At 34.3% G+C, this 21,050-nt stretch overlaps 2 protein-coding genes across 2 annotated transcripts in view; one reads left to right on the top strand and one right to left on the bottom strand.

Moving 5' to 3' along the window:
• The window catches only part of LOC140672409 (caspase-1-like), a 34,518-nt gene extending 20,690 nt beyond the window's left edge, over window positions 1-13,828 (bottom strand). Inside the window, exons 1-2 of the mRNA XM_072904555.1 lie at window positions 13,235-13,828; window positions 8,572-8,828 (exon numbers count right to left, since the gene is read on the bottom strand). Coding sequence (XP_072760656.1) covers window positions 8,572-8,828; window positions 13,235-13,344 — 367 coding nt within the window. The 5' untranslated portion in view covers window positions 13,345-13,828. The remainder of the gene's footprint in view (window positions 1-8,571; window positions 8,829-13,234) is intronic.
• Window positions 1-21,050, top strand: part of LOC140672407 (alkaline phosphatase) — a 182,593-nt gene that overhangs the window by 105,435 nt on the left and 56,108 nt on the right. The window contains exon 3 of the mRNA XM_072904553.1: window positions 16,272-16,446. Coding sequence (XP_072760654.1) covers window positions 16,272-16,446 — 175 coding nt within the window. The remainder of the gene's footprint in view (window positions 1-16,271; window positions 16,447-21,050) is intronic.

Here is a 21,050-nt window from a genome sequence, read left to right as displayed (position 1 = left end):
TTTGTGCTGAGAGCATACACGGGTTGACGTTATATTTTTATAAGTTATACAGAGTTAGATTCATAGCTTCCTTTAGATTATTACTGACATATATTGATATATCGAGAACGAACAGAGAGAAAATAAAAATAACTGCATAAATTATTCTGATATTCGAATATTTCAAGAATTAGGTTTTAAATTAATTATATAATTTGAATTCCTTTAATTACACCGAATATCGCGATATTCTTGTACTGAATAAAAATTCTTTATTCTGTATCCGAAGAAGAATTTTTTTTTTAATTTACCTTATTCGTGTTAAAGATCTTTAAATATTAAATCGTGTTTATTAAATATTAAATAGATTCAAAATTTTATATCTCAACAAATAGTTTTTCTTTTTGTTAGATTAGAAATTCTGCTATCTATTTATTTGACATATTTTTCAGTGATGATGGAGCCTATCAATCGATATTGTGGTTCGCATCTCATAGATAGATGTCTATATAAAACATGTGATAGCACAGTTATTAGGACAATTCGAAAAGGAAAAAAAAATCATGTATTTTTCCGTTTGATAGGGAGTTGACAGTAGAATTTGTGACACGGTCCACGATCTTGCTTTATCGAGTTAAAAAGAATAGTTTTCGTTGACAAAGAGTAATTCGCGTGGATATAAGTTACAAGAGTTCGTGTATATATATATATATATATATATATATATATATATATATATATATATTTCCGTGCTTCTGACGTCATAATCCAACACGTATTGGCGGTCTTTTAAAGCGAGTAAGCCACCACTACCGTTGTAAACGAATAAGGCCGAGCTATTATGTAATTGAGTTTCATATCGCGCATGTAACTCGAGGTAGTTTACATATCTCCGTTCTTTTCTTTCGCTTTATACGTATACTCCGAGGAAGACGATGAGGGTGGAATAATACATTAAGCGGAAATTCAGTACGTCGTCGGTATTCTTATTATTTTGCTCGAGAAGATCATCCTGGCTATTTTTTAATCTGCTGCGTGTTAAAGCATTATAGTTTTGCACAGTGAAGTAACGTTATTTATATCGAGACAGATTTTGCAAAACGTTTTTTTTTCTGTTTGTATAAAAATACACATATTTCTGTAAATAAAATATAAAAAACGGAAGACGTGCTCTCCCTCTCTCTCTTTCTCTCTCATTGATACATGTTTGGTATAATATTATATCTATTTGATAATATCTATTGATATTATCAAATAGTATTTGATAATTAATATTATATCATATTTATAATATTATCACATTTTGAATACGAATTCAAAAGTATGTTTAATATTTTTTATGTTCTGTATTTTTTTATCAAAATTACAATCCGTACTAAATGATATACACGGTAAATTGTTACTGTATCATCGCGAAAGATCGTATTTTCTGTGTGAATAAATTTAATAAATCGCCAATATGAAATATTCTGCGCGATAATATTGTTGAATTAGAAGTGACCATATGCAATGCACTTACCGAAAAATATTATTGATATTTTAATTAACGTATAAATTTATTGTTATATAAAGTTATTTTAATAAAAATATTTGAGTAACGTCTCAAGGAGAGATTAATCTTGTAATTTTTTTATAAGAAAAATCTAAGTATATTTTTAAGTAAATACTACGTTATATTTAAAATCTAATTTTTTCCACTGCCAGCTATTTTCATCACGCAATCATTTTTTAAATTTATAATAAACATATAAATTTTCAAAAACAAGTTTTCAATAATCTTTTTCACGTTTCTATTTTAATATAATATTTCTACGAAATGCTTTTTTTCTTTTTTGTATCATTGGTAAAAGTTTTTCCGTTGTTCACAACAAACGAAACGTGCCGCATTTCTGTAAATGTAATGAATCCTTCTTCCAACTATGATGCAACTACGTGAAACGAACACGCGTATGGAATTATTAAATCACATCGCATGTTATGCATACCGCGGTTGATTGGTATCCGTCGTGTCCGCCGATATACCCACGGTGTTCGCAATCGCGGAGTTTACTACTGCATCAGGATCATTGCGTCGCGTCGCATTGTCGAGTCGACTGTGAATATCGACTGTAATCAACCACCAGCCGCCGCGCGCATCGCCCTCGGAATTTCGAAATACGTACACCGAACAATTCGCGTATATTTGTTGGTTCTTTTTTTTTTTTTTTTTGCTTTTGCTTTTGCTTTTGCTTTTGCCTTTGCCTTTTTGCGGTCTCGACGTTTATGACGCTACTGTGGCCGGGCTTCGGTGAAACAAGGAAATGTCGACGGTCGGCCTGTGGAGTAACGGGTTGCATTTTTACAACTCGCAGTCTCTACTTGTCACCTGTTTGTACAATCACACAGTGTACGGTAACAAATTTTTCAAGGATAACGTGAACAAAATCTATAATAGCTGTTTGTTTTCTCATCCTTTCCTCTCAAAATATTTTACATATACATGGAAACAATTGGTAATGTCTTCTCTTATCATCTTCTACTCTACTGGCGTGTTCAGTTATTTCAGCATCAAAGTCGAACGTTTATTAAGTTGTCAAATACAATATGACAGAAAATGCGAACTTGAATACAAAATTGGCTGTAATTTCAGAACAGCATTATCATATAGAGGCAGTGCTATACTATCTTTTGCTGCAGACTGTAGAAGTAGTTTAAAGTTGTACAATATTCCGAATGGAGCTAAAAGTTCAAAATTGTACGATATTGTCTTCGTATGAAGTACTAGAAATGGTTCAGGATTGTGCAAGGAAGTAAAACTCGTAAAGTAATAGCGAAGCGGAGCTAGTAAAGTGGTTTGGAAACGAAAGTAGAAACGGTCCAACATGTTATACAATGCAATTGGTGAACAAGAGTAGATGCAACGGTGCGTTTCCTGCAACGTGTAACCGGATTATGCTATTTGCATCACGGAAGCGCGTGCGTTATGGAAACACGTCGAACGCGAAAGATTTCGAGTGTAACATGTGTTTTTACCGGAAGTGTAATATTCTCATTTCAAGACGTCTGCGTTCGACATGTTGACACGAAAAATGCATACTTCGGATATAAGTTCGTATTGATACGCCGATACACAGTTATCGACTGTCACGTCAAAGTATAGCTGTTTTAACGAATTTGTCAAGGAACGTACAGCTCGCCAAATAAAAATAAATTCTGTATATTTTTGAACGTATATTAGGAGAAAGAAGATTACGCTTTCCACGATAGCTTAGTACCTAAAGTAGAATGTTCAAGATGCTTGTAAGAAGTTAGCTCTGAAAAATCTGTGCTTTTGAGTGACAATCTGCACCTAACCATTCATGTGAAGCTACCGTAACTTGGAAAAACGAATGCCACTCTTGACGAGCTTGTCGTACCTATGAAGCTCAATCAAGTAAAAAAAAAAGTAATATAACTTTTCGCACATTTTCGCAAATTGCAACAGGCACAGGTGCATCAAAGAGATAGTTTAAAATACTTTTCTATCATAGATTCTTTTTAACAGAATCATGAGAATTGTATTCGATACATTAACTTTAAATAGACGCATGCTTTATTAAACATGCTGTAGGATAATATTTCTTTTGAGCCACTAAATGTGAAAAAATATAGGTGTTAGTCGTGCCACGAAATATTTTTTAAACTTGGGATATATTTTTTTTAGACAAGATAGGGAAAATATAGTATGAAAGACTTTTTGACTTTAGAGCCGCAGGCTTCGAATGCGGATTGCGTACGTTGTTGTCGCAGCTGCGGAGCCTGTCAACTGCACTTCGATAGGACGGCTGCCAAAGCCGCGTGACGAGCTCATCAAGGGACGCTATCACGCTTTCGGTGGGAAATGTTGGCAAACACTTTACGTGGAGTACTTTAGGTACGTGCTGGCGCATCGTTGCACGCGCTAGCGTTCTACGTTATCGTACGCAAATGTTTACTGCGAAATATATATATATATATATATAAATTAAAAAATAAAAAATTGTTTTTTTTTTATAAAAGTTTAGTTTGAAAGATGACATTATGTGATTATAATTAGTTTTTTTTTTAGATGGAAACATAGAGAAGGTTAATTTTTAAAAACTTAATTTTAATAAACTTATATGCAATACAATAAACAATTTTTTTAAGGTTTTTATTTTTAATGTGTGATAGTGGTTGTTGAGAAGTTCATTAGTTTTATTAAAAAAAGTTGATTAAAAAAGATGCAAGATAATGAAAAGTTGTAAATTAATTCTTTTACATTTACCAATATATTTAATTTGAAATAACTGTAAATTATTCATTTTTTATATTTGGCTTTTCATATTTAATTTTCTTTTTGCTTTTGAGCTTTATTTATACGTTCATTTGCTTGTTTGTTTAATTAATTAAGATTGATGACTAAAAAATAAATATGAACGTATTATTGGAAATTTAAGTATAATGACTTCAACGTCGTGAAAATATTCATATCATGCAAAATGTCTTTTATTATTAAAGAAAAAATGGAATTAATTTTTATTACTTTTATGAGATGATGGATATTTGTCGTAAAATTGTCAGCGAAATTAGCAATATATTACAGCATTCTATTTGAACAAAACTGACAACGTTAGTATAATGATACATTTATATTATTTTTCTACTCATCAATCTTAGTTAATTGAACGAATGAACATAAATATGTCAATAAATGCAAACAAAACTCAAAAGCCAAAGTAAAATCAAATATAAAAAGTCACACTCAGAAACTATTAAATTATAGTTGCTATTTTGAACTGATATTAATATATAACTTAATATAATTTAATATACATATATTGATAAACGTAAAATGATCTCATTAATTTACAATCTTCCATTATTTTTTAAAATAACTTTCAATAAATTATTAAATTTACATCAACAACTGCGTTATATTATATTATACATTAAGGATAAAATAATATAATATGCCATTTAAAAAAATAAAACTCACTGAAATTTTCTACATTTTCACCTACAAAAAAATTAATTCTACTGTATAATGTTACATTTTAAATGAAAAAAATTTTGTATTAAGAATTTTAAAAAATTTTTAATTACTTATAAAATTATTCTGCATATTTACTTTCAAACGTACGTATATATATGTACATACATATATACATATATATATATATATATATATATATATATATATATTTTCCGATTGGGAGACGCATGCGAAAGGAAGACAAAGCGACGACGGCTAAGGCAACGTGTGTCACATGTGAATGGTTTCTCTTCACGACGATGCAACATCTGTCGCGCTAACACGCCCGACTTTACGCGGAAAAACTTGTTTTTCTTGCTTTTTGGTGCAACGGCGGAAAAATTTGTAGGACAAAAAAAACACAAACAGTTGAATGGCCCGGATGCGCCGATTGCGTTGATTGTCTGGCGGTGCATAGGTATAGCAAAAGAATGCGCGGCTTTATTCTCTAACTTTATTATACGCTATCCGAAATGTAGTATACTCTATGTATTGTTTTATAAAATACAAGAATCATGAAGCGGTCAACAAACGTATACTGACAATTTTATACAAATAAAGTTAGTGTTATTAGTTAGTCTGTTTACTGAATATTATCAAGTTTACTAAACGGATAAGTTTACGTAAGCAGCTCTATAGTTAATGAAAATATAATTTTAATAAATCAATAACTTTAAGAGAGCTATATAAGATCTTTGGAGAAAATTTATGAAAATAATTTTTATAAAGAAAATTGTGTTAAAATATCTTCTATATATTTTTCCCTTTTTCTCTTTTTTTTTCTCTCTAATTAATGCTTATATTTTAGAAACTTCTTGCGCATCGAATGACTACTTATTCGGCGAAATTAATGCATCATAAAACAGTCGATATATATCAACCAATTGAACAGGTTTAGTGCTCAATTTTATAATCGTTAATTGCTTTTATAGCCTTGATTAAATGGAGTTTGAAAAAGATATCTATTTTCTTGGCGGAAGGAACTTAATGGTATATTCGCGAAATATAAAGTTTTAATTTATATATACAAGTATTTCCTTACTATTTTATTTTTTTTCTTTAGCAAAGTGTAACAAATTTAAAAAAATGGATAACACGTTTTCAGACGATTATGTGTTTATTTATTTAATTTCATAAATTTTCTTAATAAAAAAATAAAAGCTTCACATTTCTCCCACCTGTAGCAATGTCACTTCAATTTCATGTTAATTTAAGTATCAATCTTTAGTGTATCTTTTAAGAGAACTTCAGATTTAGTAAATGATCTCTATGTTTGTGTGCTATGATACCGTATCGGTACATTTATCGGATATCCTGGCCGTACGGCTGAAGAGTAAGAGTCGTTGGTATATGTACGTGAAAGAGAAAAATAGTGCGGGTGCAACGTGTATTGTTAGCTGATCAATGCAGGAGAAAGAGAGGAGAAAAAGAAGGAGAAAAGGAAAACGAGTACTGTAACAACACGCAGGTCGCTCCGATTGAAAAGTTTGGCCCTCGTTCAGCAGTCGATACGCGTTCGTGGAATTCGCGGAAGCAGGAAAAGCTCCCGCTCGCCTCGGCTTACTCGAAACTCCGTCAGACAAAATTAAAGCATTGAGAGTGGCGGAAGGTAGCCGCGCAAAATACGAAGCCGAACGGGTTTATTTATGTGACAGCGTAGTTATAACACGCGCGCTCGGCCGGCTGTGGTTCTTCCAAAGTAAACGACCGCTCTTTCGATACTTCCGATTCGGTAATCGAATACGTGTAAAGTCTAGCTGCGAGAGGAAGAATCCGACGGGATTTTCCTGCCTTTGGTTTGTTCTGCCGTTGTTTTCCTCATATTGATAGAAAGTGATGAAAAGTCAGCTTGAATCTCTCGAGAGGAAAATAGTGAACAACAATTCGTTATCTTTATACGGCCAACTTTTAACGTGTTCTTTCTTCTTATTTTTCAAATTTTTTCCAGTTGAAGAGATTTGTCTTTTAGCATTTGTGCAATATATAAAATAAATATAATACTGAAATAACATAAATATATAATTCTCAAAACTCTTATTATTATGATATAAATATAAATGAAAAAATTAAGTTAAGCAGAATTTTTTTATATAAAGTCCAATTCTTCCGTATGCATGAAAATTGTCACATAATTGTGGAAGAAGTGCTTTTGAAACTCTCCACAAAATTGTTGATTCTATATATTCGTTATAATAAAAATGCTCCGAGGTATAATAGTCATCGGGTTTTTCGAGCTTTCACAATAGTCCTATACATTATAAAAATTGTCGACACGATATGTCGCACACAGACTTCACTTTAAATCGAATAAAATGGATATTTTCTATTTTGTCGGATCATTTGTCGCTATTGGTTGTAGACTAAGAGCGATATTGCTTGAATGCATATGTAATGTATGAGTACAACCGAGTAAGAAGCGAGCAAATGAGAATGGCTTCTTAAGACTTGATGGAGCGCATCGTGTCGCACTGAAGCGAAGAAGGTGCGAGAACTTTTCTTATCCAACGCCAAGTTCCATAATCATCGGGCTTTCCGCCTCACTTTCCGCGGCACCTGCCGCAACCGTATTCACGAGATTGCTTTGTTAGTTATTTGTTGAGGAACTCGGTTCACTGCGACGAATAGACATTTAATGAGCTCGTTCCGTTGTAAAATGTTTGTGTAACTTCTCCTCGAGAACCCCTTCGTCGAGAACCTCGCTCATCATTATCCTTCGCGTTATATCCCCCAATATCTACCCTTCTGCCTACACGAGGGTCTTCACAAAGAATTCATCGATAATTATCAATTTTCTTGGAAAGCTATTATCGTTGCTATTAAATGTATCTACATGAGCGTAAAAATATTTGATTTTCGCATGCGATGCTGTCACTCATATTTCTATCGCCTATATATTTTTATTTATTTTTTCTGGCCATATTTTCAATCATTTATCAAATTAAGCAAATATGATTAAAATATTGTGTATTTTAATGGACCGCTCGAATTGTCATATTGCATCTTATATATTAAAGAGATTTTGTTTATAACGGAATTTTATTTCAAAATTTAATTATGAAAATATTAAGCACGCGCCAAGAAGTGTTGCATAAAATATTCTTTTATAAACTCTTTTTCTTTTCACAGAATAATTGAATATAAATTCCTTACGCGATTAAAGGTGAGATGGAGGATTCTGGGACATTCTGTATTTTCTCTTCGTCTTGAGAAAACTCTATATAGCTTTCTTATATTTTATACAATAAAAAGCGGAATGAAAGAGTGCGTTCGATGTAGAAAGGTAAGAAATAATGGTATACAGAGAACTAACGAAACGGTTACGTTACGGTTTGCAATATTGCAAAGTGATGGAAATAATGATATCTTCGTTTCTTCGTTTTTATTATTATTATTATTTTTTTTCAAAGCGAAAGCGTTTCGCGTTCATTATTTTAGTTTAGACATATACATAGTATCAGTCAATTCATCCGTCTGTTTGATCTGTCATCTGAGACAGACGATATACGTAAGATATATACGTAACGAAGCACTACGGTTATAACTGCCGGGTTATCGGGAAGCGTAATATATATAGTACTTACTTGACTGTAAGGTCGCAGTTATAGCTTTGACTGTTGGATCGGTGTAAATCCGGACGTCGAATCCAAGCTTGCCTAATGATACCTTCAGATCTAGAGAATCCTTTATGGATCCCTTCCTCGTGTTCATGCTCTCGAAGTGAACATGGTTTAGTATGAGCGCTACTCCTCTTCTCTTATGGTTCATGTTGTATTCCTCGGCGAACGGGTCGAGATCGATTTCCACGGCCTTTTGGACATCGATCGAGTGCTTGCGTGAACTACCATCGAATGCCATTAAGCAAATATTCAGATTAAATCGTTAGAGATAATTAGGAATAATATAATAAAGCTCTTATTTAAAAATATCATAAGATTAATTAAAGGCCAATATGAGCATTAAAAAGTTGTTAAAAAATTTCCAAATAAAGTAATATTGTCAAATAATATTTAATAACTCAATGATGATAATATTTGTTTAATAATATTTAATAACTCAATATTTAATAACGTTATAAAAAATGTGGAACACTCATTTTTTGATACTCACTTGTACCTCTTTAGCCACATATACTATTACACAATTAAATTATAATGAGAGGATTATTTAATACAAACTTCGTATAAAATAAAATGCGAGATACATGAAAATTACAATGTCAAAAGATCACGATACAATTTTTAGTACTTGACTTTTAATTAATCTTATTATAAAAAAAAATATTGCAGGCGTATTGATACATCTCGCTTCGCGGCTTAATTACAAACTGTAAGAGAGGATATTAATTCTGCTTTTGATAGTTGACACTTTTGCAACCTATAATTAAGTTTGTAATGACTCTAACGTTACACTCCGTCGTGTCAGCTATCATAGAAAGTTAAAATGTTATTCGGAAGACGTATTAAAGTAATGTTTAACTTTTTGATCGATCGTATTCCATTAATTAACGTTGGAAGTATTCTACTAAATTTTACTTTGGGAAATGTTCAAGTATTTAAAGCTTTGAAAGGTTTTGGTATGATTTTGACAAGCTGCAGGTAACGAAATTTACTGCAGTGCATTTTGTAATCCCGCTATTAATAACACAACGAAACTGCGGAATGGAGGGAACTCGATATATTTATTTACATGTCCTGCGATTGGATTTTATTAGATATTTTTCTCTGCGCAATGGCAAACATTTTTATATCTGAAGAAAGAATTTTATTATATTAACATTAACGTTTTCTTCTCTTATTGAAATTCCGCTGTAAATTAAAGCGCTTGATGTCTCGAGAATTCCGTTAAGGAAAAATCAACACGGCATTAATGAAAGAATCCATGATAATTTGTTGGAATATTTTACGAAAAAGAGAAGAAAATTTCCAGCTAAAAAGACCAATTCCCTCTCTCGTGTTCAACGGATTAATTATCGCGAAACTCGAACACTGCGTGTTTTCATTTATTTTTATCCGGTACATATCTATCTTCGTGCAGATAAAAATAGCCGGTACCGCGTAATCACGCGCATCAATCTCGCAATACGCCATGCACAAACAATATAATACGCGACATCGCGAACGAAATAAATGCTACTAGCATTTAGTAACAACGTCTCCATAGAGTCGGTGTAATTAGGCGGCAGCTAGCTGCTGAATCCCAACTTGAGGACAGTCGCCGGTAAATGGATGGTCCGGTGCGATACGAAAAGAAAAATAAAAGAGGAAAACGACAAAGTAAAAAAGAGAGAAACGAGCATTTCCGGTACGTTTTGCCTGTTTGCAGTCGGTATTCAGGAAAAATATCAAGGCGGTTCTCCCTCTTAAGAGTGGCAAAGAAAGTCCTCTTTTTCTCAAAAACAGTCCGATCCGCTTCATACTTTCCACTCACGTGCGCTTACGCAAGACGGATGTTTAGCGGAGATCATATACCGCGGTCAATTTAATTTCAACTTAGATCGCGATCGAGAGAGGAAAAATCCTCGCAACATCCCGCGATTCCACGGCACTTTATCGTGCGAGAAGCGGCTTTTCGCGAATACCGCACGTACGCGTTCGAGTTCCAACTTTCATCGAGTTGCCGCGATTACGGCCGCATCGGCGAAAATAAACCGGCGGTATTGTAGAGGATGACGTGAGATGATACGGAGGCAGAATTGCTTTCGAATTGAATGGACCGTAAACTATGGACCTTTAAACTTTGCGCGAGGTTTTAAGCCCTCCCTCTTCAAAGTTCTGAATGGCTGAAATTTAATTACAAACATATAGTAGCAGTGATTAAATTTATATTGCCGAGTGAGAAAATAAAAGTAGATTAGATTACTTATAAGATTATTTACTCTGCGTAATCATTCTCTGACGTAAGAAGAAAATAATGTTTCGCTCAGAAGACAATTAATGGTAGATTAAATAAATTATAAGTACTGTAATATTCTTTCGGGCAGCTGAAGAAATTACTCTGTCTTTTATTCATGCACTGTTGGACTAGTTTTCCTTATTTTAGAGAAAACTTATTCTTTAGTCTGCCGAATCGATCTATTCTACGACAGGAAACCATTCACTTCTCGAATATACCGAGAATTACCAAACAGTCTGTATGCTGTGTATGTATGCCATTAGTCAGACACATACCGAAATGACAAAGCAGCACTCGCGACGTTTTGTCCGCGACAAGTGACATACATGTAACGATGAATACATGTCTATTGTACATACACACAGAATCTCCGTCCTAAATATGTGTCACCGATATCACGTCGTTTCACTGTGTGCTCTGCCCTATATATATATATATATATAAATGTAGCTTGTTATATTATCATGGGTTTTGTCGAAACGCTTTTACTTTATTGCTGTTAGATTAATGATGCAGAAATTTTTTGTCTTCCACACAGCATTGCATCTCACAAAGCTTTCAACTCGAAGGAGTAACAAAGCGTAGCAACAGAGTGTTTTAGAATTTCTTTTCTTGTATTTATATAAAAAATATTTAAAAATAATTATACATTAAACATATTCAATAATTTAGCCATCTTCTAATAAAAAACTTGCAAAAAGAATCTTTTATACTTAGATATTCATGATTCTATTGTTATGCGTTAATATTTATATACGTAGACGGTAAAAAATTTTGTGTCAAATTTAACACACATTTCTCGTGTCTCGATTTATCCACTCTAATTTTAATGTTAATTTAACAGAAGGCAAATATGTAAACAAATAACACAAAAATGACATACAATGAAGTGATTAAAATTTTAGAAGTGGAGGGGTGAAAAGAAAAAATAAAAAGAAAAATAAAGAGAACGTCGTGAACGAGCGGCTTTTATAAATGAATACAATGACGAATATGAGGAAATGACACAAGCACGCCCATACACAATCGCCACGAACACTCGAAATATGCTCGGGACAGGAATAGCCGGGAAAGAAGGGAATACAGAATGGATGTGACAAAAGCACGGTTGGGCGCTTACGAACTAGTCATAAACGTGGTGAGCCGGTGGCCATTACGAGACAAATGTTCGTCGTGGGAGAAGTGAGTTACCGGCATTATACCACAGACTCGGTGGCATTTACTTTAGCCTCTAAAACATTCTGCGCCTACACATACAGCGATCTCTCCCACGCCAAGCGGGTATTATGAATATAAATTTACTCCTCCCCTCCCGCTCAGCCTACACTCTCCTCGGGGCATCCGACAATTACATCGATCGTGCGACTGCAAAAATCGTGTTAGAGCACCACCGAATCGCTTTAACACATGTACGAGAAGATCTCGATAAAGGGAGAACAAATAATACGGCGATATCTTTTAAAGACGTGTGGGTACAAAGAGATCGCGATAAAAAAGAAAAAGAAAAAAATAATACGTCACCCAAAGTTAATAAATATGCTTTGTAATGCGTCTTTTATCGTACGTGCGATAAACTCGATTACGGAATTGTCGGTCATTGTTGAAAGGCGATCTTTATTTGATATTGATGCAAGATACGAGAAATGACAATGAATTATGATGGAAACGAATTTCTTAAAACAATATTGATGTTTTCGTATTAAAAAGCGATACTTTTTTTTTGCGGAAAAACAAGAGTGAAAAATAAATATTATGAACCATAAGTTATACAATATTTATATACATATACTATATATTCATATGTTACATATAAATATATAAATATATGTAAAATATATATCCATATGAATGCATAGTAATATTTAATTTACAATGAATAAAGGATTAATTAAAACACAAGATTTGCATTTAGATTTAAAAAGTAAAAAACGCATATAGGAAAATACATATAATAAAAATATAAAACATAAATAATAGAAAGTTGCAGTGAATTTTTAAATATCAAATTCACCCGTATAATTAACCAATTAGCCAATTACGTTTCTCTATCTACGATGTAGAAAAGTAAACAAAAAGGCATTATTTCTTTCAGAATACTTCATTAGACATAAAAAAATTAATTAATATAAAATAAAGTAGATATAAGCAAAATGCGAATGAGAGACAGGGCGAAAAATTTTTACAATTTTTTTAATAAATTATAAATTTAAATTCGCTTTAGCGACGAAAGGGGAAACAAAAGAGCAAGCGTAAATGATTCTGAAAAGGTCTTTTGCGCGCCATTCACATACTCTTCCCACCTCGGTATCTCAAAGCTTTCTATCGGTCACGTCGTGATCAAGTGATGCTTACTTTGCTTTGCTGAACGGCCAACCATCCGGCACGCTCCATTGCGACGTGTCCGGTACCGAAACAGCTGGCTGCTTCCGCCCCGTGATGCACTCTGCGTTGTCCGGTTCCATGTCCCCTGCGGATATCTCCTAACGATCCCACGATCTGCGTTTTACCACCGCTCGTTCTCACCTGCGGCTCGAGAGAGAGAGAGAGAGAGAGAGAGAGAGTGAGAGGAGATGCGATATGTACTCGAAATTTATCTTATCGACGTGCCCGACGCGGAAACGCCCGATAAAAGCGTCGCTGGCGATAATGCCAACGCGATAATCTATAGCATCTCCGTGCCTATCGAGAACGTTTAACCTTACCTGATATCGCTGCATACCGTTGCATAGATTTCGGAAATTCGCATGATATCGAGGGCTTTTTGCGACGCTGTACCTCTCGGATACGGTGAACGCGCTCCGGTCATGTGTATAGCGAATGGCAAATGCGTGGTACAAGATCGAAATTTTGTTACGCTGCCTGATGGATTTTAATACAATGTAAGATAGTTTAGGGACATTTTGACATTTGCTAACATAAAAATGTTGATAATTTTCAGATTAATATTTTAATGTTTCACACGACGGCTCTGTGAATTAGATACTTTGATTTTTATTTTATATGATGTTTTTTTTTAATTATTTTTTATTTTTATTATTAGAAAAAAAAGTTATTATTAAGAAAGAATTTGTATACAATTTAAGAGCATTTATTTATTGCGCTCGGTTTTTATTCTTTCTCCCGACTTTTTAAATTTAAAATATTTGTTTAATACTAATGAAAGTAAATCTCTCTCTTCTTTTGTACGTTTTACATAATAATGTTAAATACACAATATTATTAATTAATAAAAACATTAGATTCCACATGTATATTAAAATGTTTTTTAAATTGTAATCTATAACAAAGCGTATTAAAATCGCATTTTTAATACGTAATAGTCTGGAAACAAATGGTAATTATGTTAAAATTTGTGAAATTTCGATTTCATTAAAAAAAAATCTCTTTCATACTCTACTGTATAATTTGTTCGGTCATTAATACCATTGAAGTTCTAAATGCTACGATTTCATATCCATTAGTATATATTTTCTCTTACCATTGAGATAGCTATCGTCGATTGAATCTCGAATATGCCCGACATGGAAAAATCAAACTGTAAAATTTCAGGAAACGTGAAATACCTCTCAACGAAGATTTTTTCTCCCCTTTTTGAGATATTACGTATGCGTCTTTCGCTTTTCAATTCCGTCGTCAAATATCAACCGCGTTTTGTCTTCTTCCCTCACAGTTTTATACCGAGAATATCGGATAAATGCGACGTGTTTGCCTGACATATACTAGTCCTATGCTTCAGGCGTTCCATTTTACCGCCACTTGACGATCGACCGTGTCGTACGATTCTGCGGTTAATCCACAATGGTATTTGAATTGACGATGCATGGCTTTCAGTATGATAATGACGAGTGTGCTTTATGGGTGTTCTTGCGGGAATCGGCATTTGCTAGTCGATGTTGTCGGAAATCGTTGTCTGGCTTTGAAGTAGGAACGCACACTTGAACGAATCAATCGGCTCTCTACGGGATGGAGGGATGTATAATATATATACAAACACACGTGCTTGTCGAACAAGAAGAAAATTATCGGATATCAGCAGTATTTTGCGCAGTAGCGCCGTTCTCGAATAGTACCACGGGGATTTATACGTACGAGTATGTGTTCCACTTACCATTTACGAGCGTAAATCTGGGTCGATCATTATGACGTGTAATCCGTACAAACTTAAACTCTGACGTTGATCCGTGATAAATGGATCGAAGAAGAACTCGATTAAATTTATAGACACAACTTTATTGTAATCTTGCAAAAATAATTAAGATGAAAGTTGTCTCGCGTTGCGCAAAAAATTCGTTATCTTTTGTCGTGAGTGTATATGTAATATTTTTTTTATTACTAAAAATTCATACTAAAATATCACTCGCGTCAAGTCGATCACGTTTTCGTTAATTTTCTGCAAAATGAAATTTGCGATTTTTATTATTCGCGTCAGCAGTAATAGAGTACAGCTGTCGTTTTCGCGGCATAAAATGGGTCCGAGAGGAACGAACCGAAGGATGGAAAATGTCCATTTGCTCTCGTTGCAGTGCTTACCCTAGAGCGACGTGCGGTTTCTAGCGGTGTCACTCTTCGAACCCCATATCGTGTCATCCTGTTACCCGAGGAAAATCGCCAGTCATGACACATTGAGGCGATGTCCACTTACCGTGAGAATTTCTCTTTACCTCTTATCATTCCTTCCTCGATGTTCCTGACATCATGAGACTTGATGTATGGTATTGCCTTATTTACGTGACCGCGGTTATATTAACCGCGGGTAAGCAATGGAATTGCTCTGAGTGATATAGGACGTGCGATATCGCGGTTGAAATCCGCTTGAATTCGGAAGGACTGTGAGTCGAGTGTCGAGTTTTCTCATTAATATTCACGAAATTGAATGAAAAATTCAGCGTTGCGTGAAAGACTTTTGACAATGAAATTTCTGCAGTAAATTTCTCTCTCCTTATTCTCTTCTCTCTCCCGTTATTTTCCTAGATTTAATACAATCGCAATGAACCAGAATAAATTTGATAAAATATAATTTTAAAATGTTCTAAAAGCTTCCGCGTTAAAACCGATTGAAATTTCAGAGTACTTACAACTCGAGTTTCATGAATATAATACAACAAACAGATAACACAAAAAAATTATCTTTTTTTATTTAATTTTAAATGCAGTTTACGTTAATAGAATTTTTCGAAAAAAAAAAAAAAAAAAGATTGACTAAAGAATCTGTAGGTGAAAGAGGAAGTGAAGACAATTTGCGTTACATGTAACGCAATATAATGAATTGAAAAATTTGTATTTCTTTTTTACAGAGGCAAAAGTGTTTCGCAAATCACGAATTCGTATTAAATAGTCGTAATTCGATTACGCGAAAATATGCAATTAATTGTCGTTATCTTGTTTCCAGACGTATAACACGGATGCCCAAGTTGGTGAATCGTCGGCATGCGCGACGGCACTGCTCTGCGGAGTTAAAGCCAATTACGAGACCGTTGGTCTGGATTCGTCGGCGCGCTTCGAGGATTGTTACTCCAGTTTCGAGGCGCGCGTTCCTTCGCTTATTAATTGGGCCCAGGATCAAGGTGAGTTCTACACCCGATATACGGGGCAAAGGATTAATGTTTATAGAACTAGAGAGAGAGAGAGAGAGAGAGAGGAAATATTTAAAAATATATTTTACACTCTGAATATTACTTTGAACTTAACTGTATTGATTTCTTAATAGATTCGCGAATTGAAATAATATGACGGTTTTAGATTTATTTTTTTTTTTTTTTTTATTAGTAAAATGGAATTGAAACACACGCACGAAAGGGGTCGTTTATTGATTTGCTGTAAACAAAATGAAAGATTAATGAATACAGATTAATCTTTTTAATCAGATCGTTATTTCCTGTTGAATTTCACTGCGCGACGTTTACGGTTCCGTGATCTCGTCATTATGAGCAAACGTAATTAATCCGCACATACATTCAATTTGCCGGGGACGAGCGTTAAAACGATTAAACTGCCCAAACAGGGTGCACGATTAAATGCCCACCGTATAAATTGAATTCGCGCACCGCGCCACACATGCGGTGCACATCGTATTCTTGGCGGGCGGCGCTTGACCGGAAGCCGATATCTAATTTACGACCAGCGCTAATTGCACAAGCTAGCGCGATTCGCCTAATGGGAGATTTCATGTGCTGTTTATTAACTCGCCTTGTACATGCGAGAATATTCCAGACGAGGTATATGTCGAACTTTCGCAGTTTCATGGCTCATACTTCGAGGCTTCCGATGGTAAAACTTGCGTATTTACTATTTACTACTAAGCGCGTACATTCACGCGAAAATATCGTGCGCTAATTAATATATTTTTGGGAAGTAGAAATATTGGAAGAATTAACTGATTAAAATTCAATTGTAATATATAATCCACATCGATGCATCAATTATTTAAATGAATCGCCAGGCTTAATTAACGATTCGAATAAAGGGTGTTTGATAATAGGATTTGGTCACTATATGATTAGATTCTTTGCAAATGAAAAGAATTTTGTCAAAAAATATCATATCTATCGTATTATAATTTATAAAATATTAATATTAAATAAAATTTATGAGAGAGTATGTTTACTTTAAATAAAGATTTTGATCAAATTAATCCGATTATTTATTTAAAATTTTATTGCATTTTTAAATCGTTTATTATAGAAACTATAAAGAGTATATATGTTTATATTTATAGTATATATTTATGATCTCTCTCAAATTTCTTTTTAAAAAGTAAAATAACTTTTTAAAATATTTTGAGAGAAATTAGATGTTTCTTATTTTTGTCATTATATTTTTAATATTATAAGTAAAGACCTTATGTGTGTTAATTTTTTAAATTACAATTAGACAAGATTTTGTTATTAATTTAAGAGCAGTTTATCGAGACTTTATTATCTTAAATTCATAACTATAGACATTTTTTGTTAAGAAAAAAAGTTTTTAATTTTCGACAAATATTCTATATCAAAATACTATTATATCTGAGTCGAAATTGAACGGCTATTGTGTGTATGCACATTGTGCGATGCTTGATGTACATTATATGCATGTATATATTATCTAATAAAAGACAATAATCTTATTTTGTATAATCAGTTTGTGATCTCAGGATATTAATTAGGAATGCGCATATTGTCGTAAGGGAGATGGTTGATCCGGGCGTTGTATGTTAAAGGCGGATAAACGGAGTCTCGTCGACGACGAAGATAGAAAATGTAATTAGAGAAAAGCATCATGACACAATGTCGGACAGCAAAGCACCATCATCGTTAAACAGCGCTGTCCATTAGATAAAACGCACGATTGTATAACGAAAGCCATAACGAAGCTGGTTTTATTACGTTGCTAAAATGTACCTCGTAAAACTGAAACTGTTGCGACCGGTATATGAGTGTACGATACATCTCGGAGGTCTATCGCGGGATGGGTCCGTTGCAGAGGTAATTATCGGCGATGCCGTTGTAATTGCTTTTACCGCGAAATCGTAAGTTTATGAGCGGTCGTGCTGGCGATGGCGGCGAATTAACGTTACATCCCGAGAGCGCACCGCTCCTGTGAGTCATTAGTAATTGCTTATGGTTGTTTACGATGGTCGGTCACTGCAAAAAGCGATGCGCGAGCGGGCACAGTTGTAATCTGGTTGTAACGTAATTTCTTGCTCCCGCGCACACGAGGCGGGATGTTCGTGAGAATTTCTCTCGCGCGTTGAATAAATAATAAATACTACAGATATATATAGAGAGAAATACCCTGTGCGTATTATAAATTCGAAGCGACAAGCGTCTCGTTAATTACGTCGTATATACCTATAGGTATCTCTACTCCTCGCAGTTGCATTTCACGACACGAGAATACAGTCGTTTTTTTACGACTGATAAAAAAATGTTCAATCGGGAATGTGCGACTGCGCAATCTTTTTGCCAATTACGGATGTCATCTGGCGCCGCATCGAATTATCGAGACTAAGCGATTTTCGAGATTTCTTTCTTACAATATTGCGCAATATGTCGCAACAAGACCGGCTCGCTCCGTACGGTAACAAACGGGCGGCATTGTGTTTTTGAATAGTTGACACATTGCCAAGAACGACCGACGTGGCCTGGCATATGTATATGTGGGCGCCCCTGACACATGCTGCGTCGGTGTTGTGTGTACACGCGCGGTATGAAAGGACGAGCTTGCTTTGGCGCGATCATTAAGATGAATGGCCGGGCTGATTAATCGCGCGCCGTTTGCCGTTGACACCCTTGGCTTTCCGCGCGGCCGCGGCTCGCGGCTTTTTCGTCCTCTCTACGTCGCCGGTTTGTCACATTCTTCAGCGCGACGTCGCGACGTGAGATGATACACGGCGCGCGGTGGAAATTCGACGTGGAACGAACGAGAAGAAGTAGAGAATTAAAAATCGATGAGGAAAAATGATGACGGGATATACAGTGGAGCTACTGTGCGGGATACTTGGGAGTGAACGACAGGATTATCTATCATTCGAGGAATAGTGAAATAAGAAATGCGAAATTATGAAAAAAAAAAAGTAAAACGAGAAGAAGCAGAAGAGCAAGAATTAAAAATAAATGAGGATGGAAAACTAATGGCAGATTAATATAGACCAGGATAGTTGAAGATGAATGATTAGCTATCATTCGAGGAGTAATTTTTTTCTGAAATAAAAAGAAATGTGGACTTAACGTTAGGAAATAAACGTTAGGAAGAGAATAAATTATAAGATAGATGAGAGTATAAAAAACATAATTTTATAACGCGGTCCTTTCATATATTTCGTTTATTGTGCATATTAGGATTTATTAATTTACTTTCGCAAAATAATTAACACGTGATTACGAACGATAAAGTATAATATCGTAAAGAAATAATACATTCATTAGATCGATATTAAATTCGAATTAATAAAAGTGTCTATATTCTTAAACCGAGATATTGAAAATATCCTTTTTTTCGATAGCGCGATCCAAAGATTAAAAAGTATGCGTTTTAAATGGGAGTTAGCTGACGAAAGGGGTAAATTTGAGTAGCGGGAGGCTATCTTCGCGACTTAGTACGGTCCATTTCGTGCATCTTAAGAGGTGAATCGACAGTTCCGCCAGTTCTCACTCCGAGAACTCCGAAACTCCTTGAATTATTATCTCGAATCGTGCGCGAGCTACGAAATCGGACGTTTCGCCCGCAGGAGAGGGGTGAGAACCGAATTGGAAGCGGGCGGCCACAGGATCTCCGGCGAATGATCCCGCAGGAATATTTACGGACCTTTCGCGATCCTGACGCGTAGAATGTCTTCGTTTCTCTTCGTTGAAATTTATAGACATGCATGAGAAAGATCTATCGCGTAGACGAAGTTTTTTTTCGATGTCCTAGTATTAAGGAAACGAGACTGTTAGTTCTTTGAATTTCTTACATTCTTCAAATATAAGTCAAGGACCGATTTTCAAAACTTTCCTTACAAAAAATCGACCGAAATCGCCATCTGTTTTCACAACTTTTCAATTTGAAACTTTGGATAACTTGGTAGCTAAGCCTCAAATTAAATTCCTCTTAAAGCAAAATCACTGGAAGTTAACGAAGGAACAAAGTTGTGCAATAGCTTTATGCCATTATTAAAAGCTCAATGTGTCAAAATGTTTTAATTTAGCGAAATAAGATGCGAATATAATTTTAAATATTTATTTTTTATAATAATTCTTTTCGTTAAATTTTTATTACAAAAAAAAAAATCGGGCTTTGATTTTTTGAAAATTCTAAAAAGAAAAGCGGCGATCAAATTTTTGTATGGAAAATTGTATATTAACATTATCATAAGTTACATTAATTTATTTTTATCCAAATAATCTTGTAATATTTTATTAAGTTCAATTTTTGTAATATATGAGATAAAATTTTACCTTTTTTTCTTAATTTTTCAAATTTTTTTTTATTTTTTAAATTATTTATAATAGAAAAGTAATATCACAAATGGAATCACGAGTAATATGGTGATAATTTCAAATCGAGATATCGAGATCAAAAGATCTTTCTAGGTATCTTTAATGAAGGATCACGCATCATTACACTTAGGTCGATTAGCATTGAACTACGTGCACTAATGCCACTCTCGTAATTACTGACCCCCGGTAGAGCGTTGCACACATTGCTA

The sequence above is a fragment of the Anoplolepis gracilipes genome, chromosome 13 (assembly GCF_047496725.1).
Source record: "Anoplolepis gracilipes chromosome 13, ASM4749672v1, whole genome shotgun sequence".
NCBI lineage: Eukaryota > Metazoa > Arthropoda > Insecta > Hymenoptera > Formicidae > Anoplolepis > Anoplolepis gracilipes.
The sequence above is the reverse complement of the archived record's forward strand: the minus strand, read 5'-3'. Positions and strand labels throughout refer to the sequence as shown.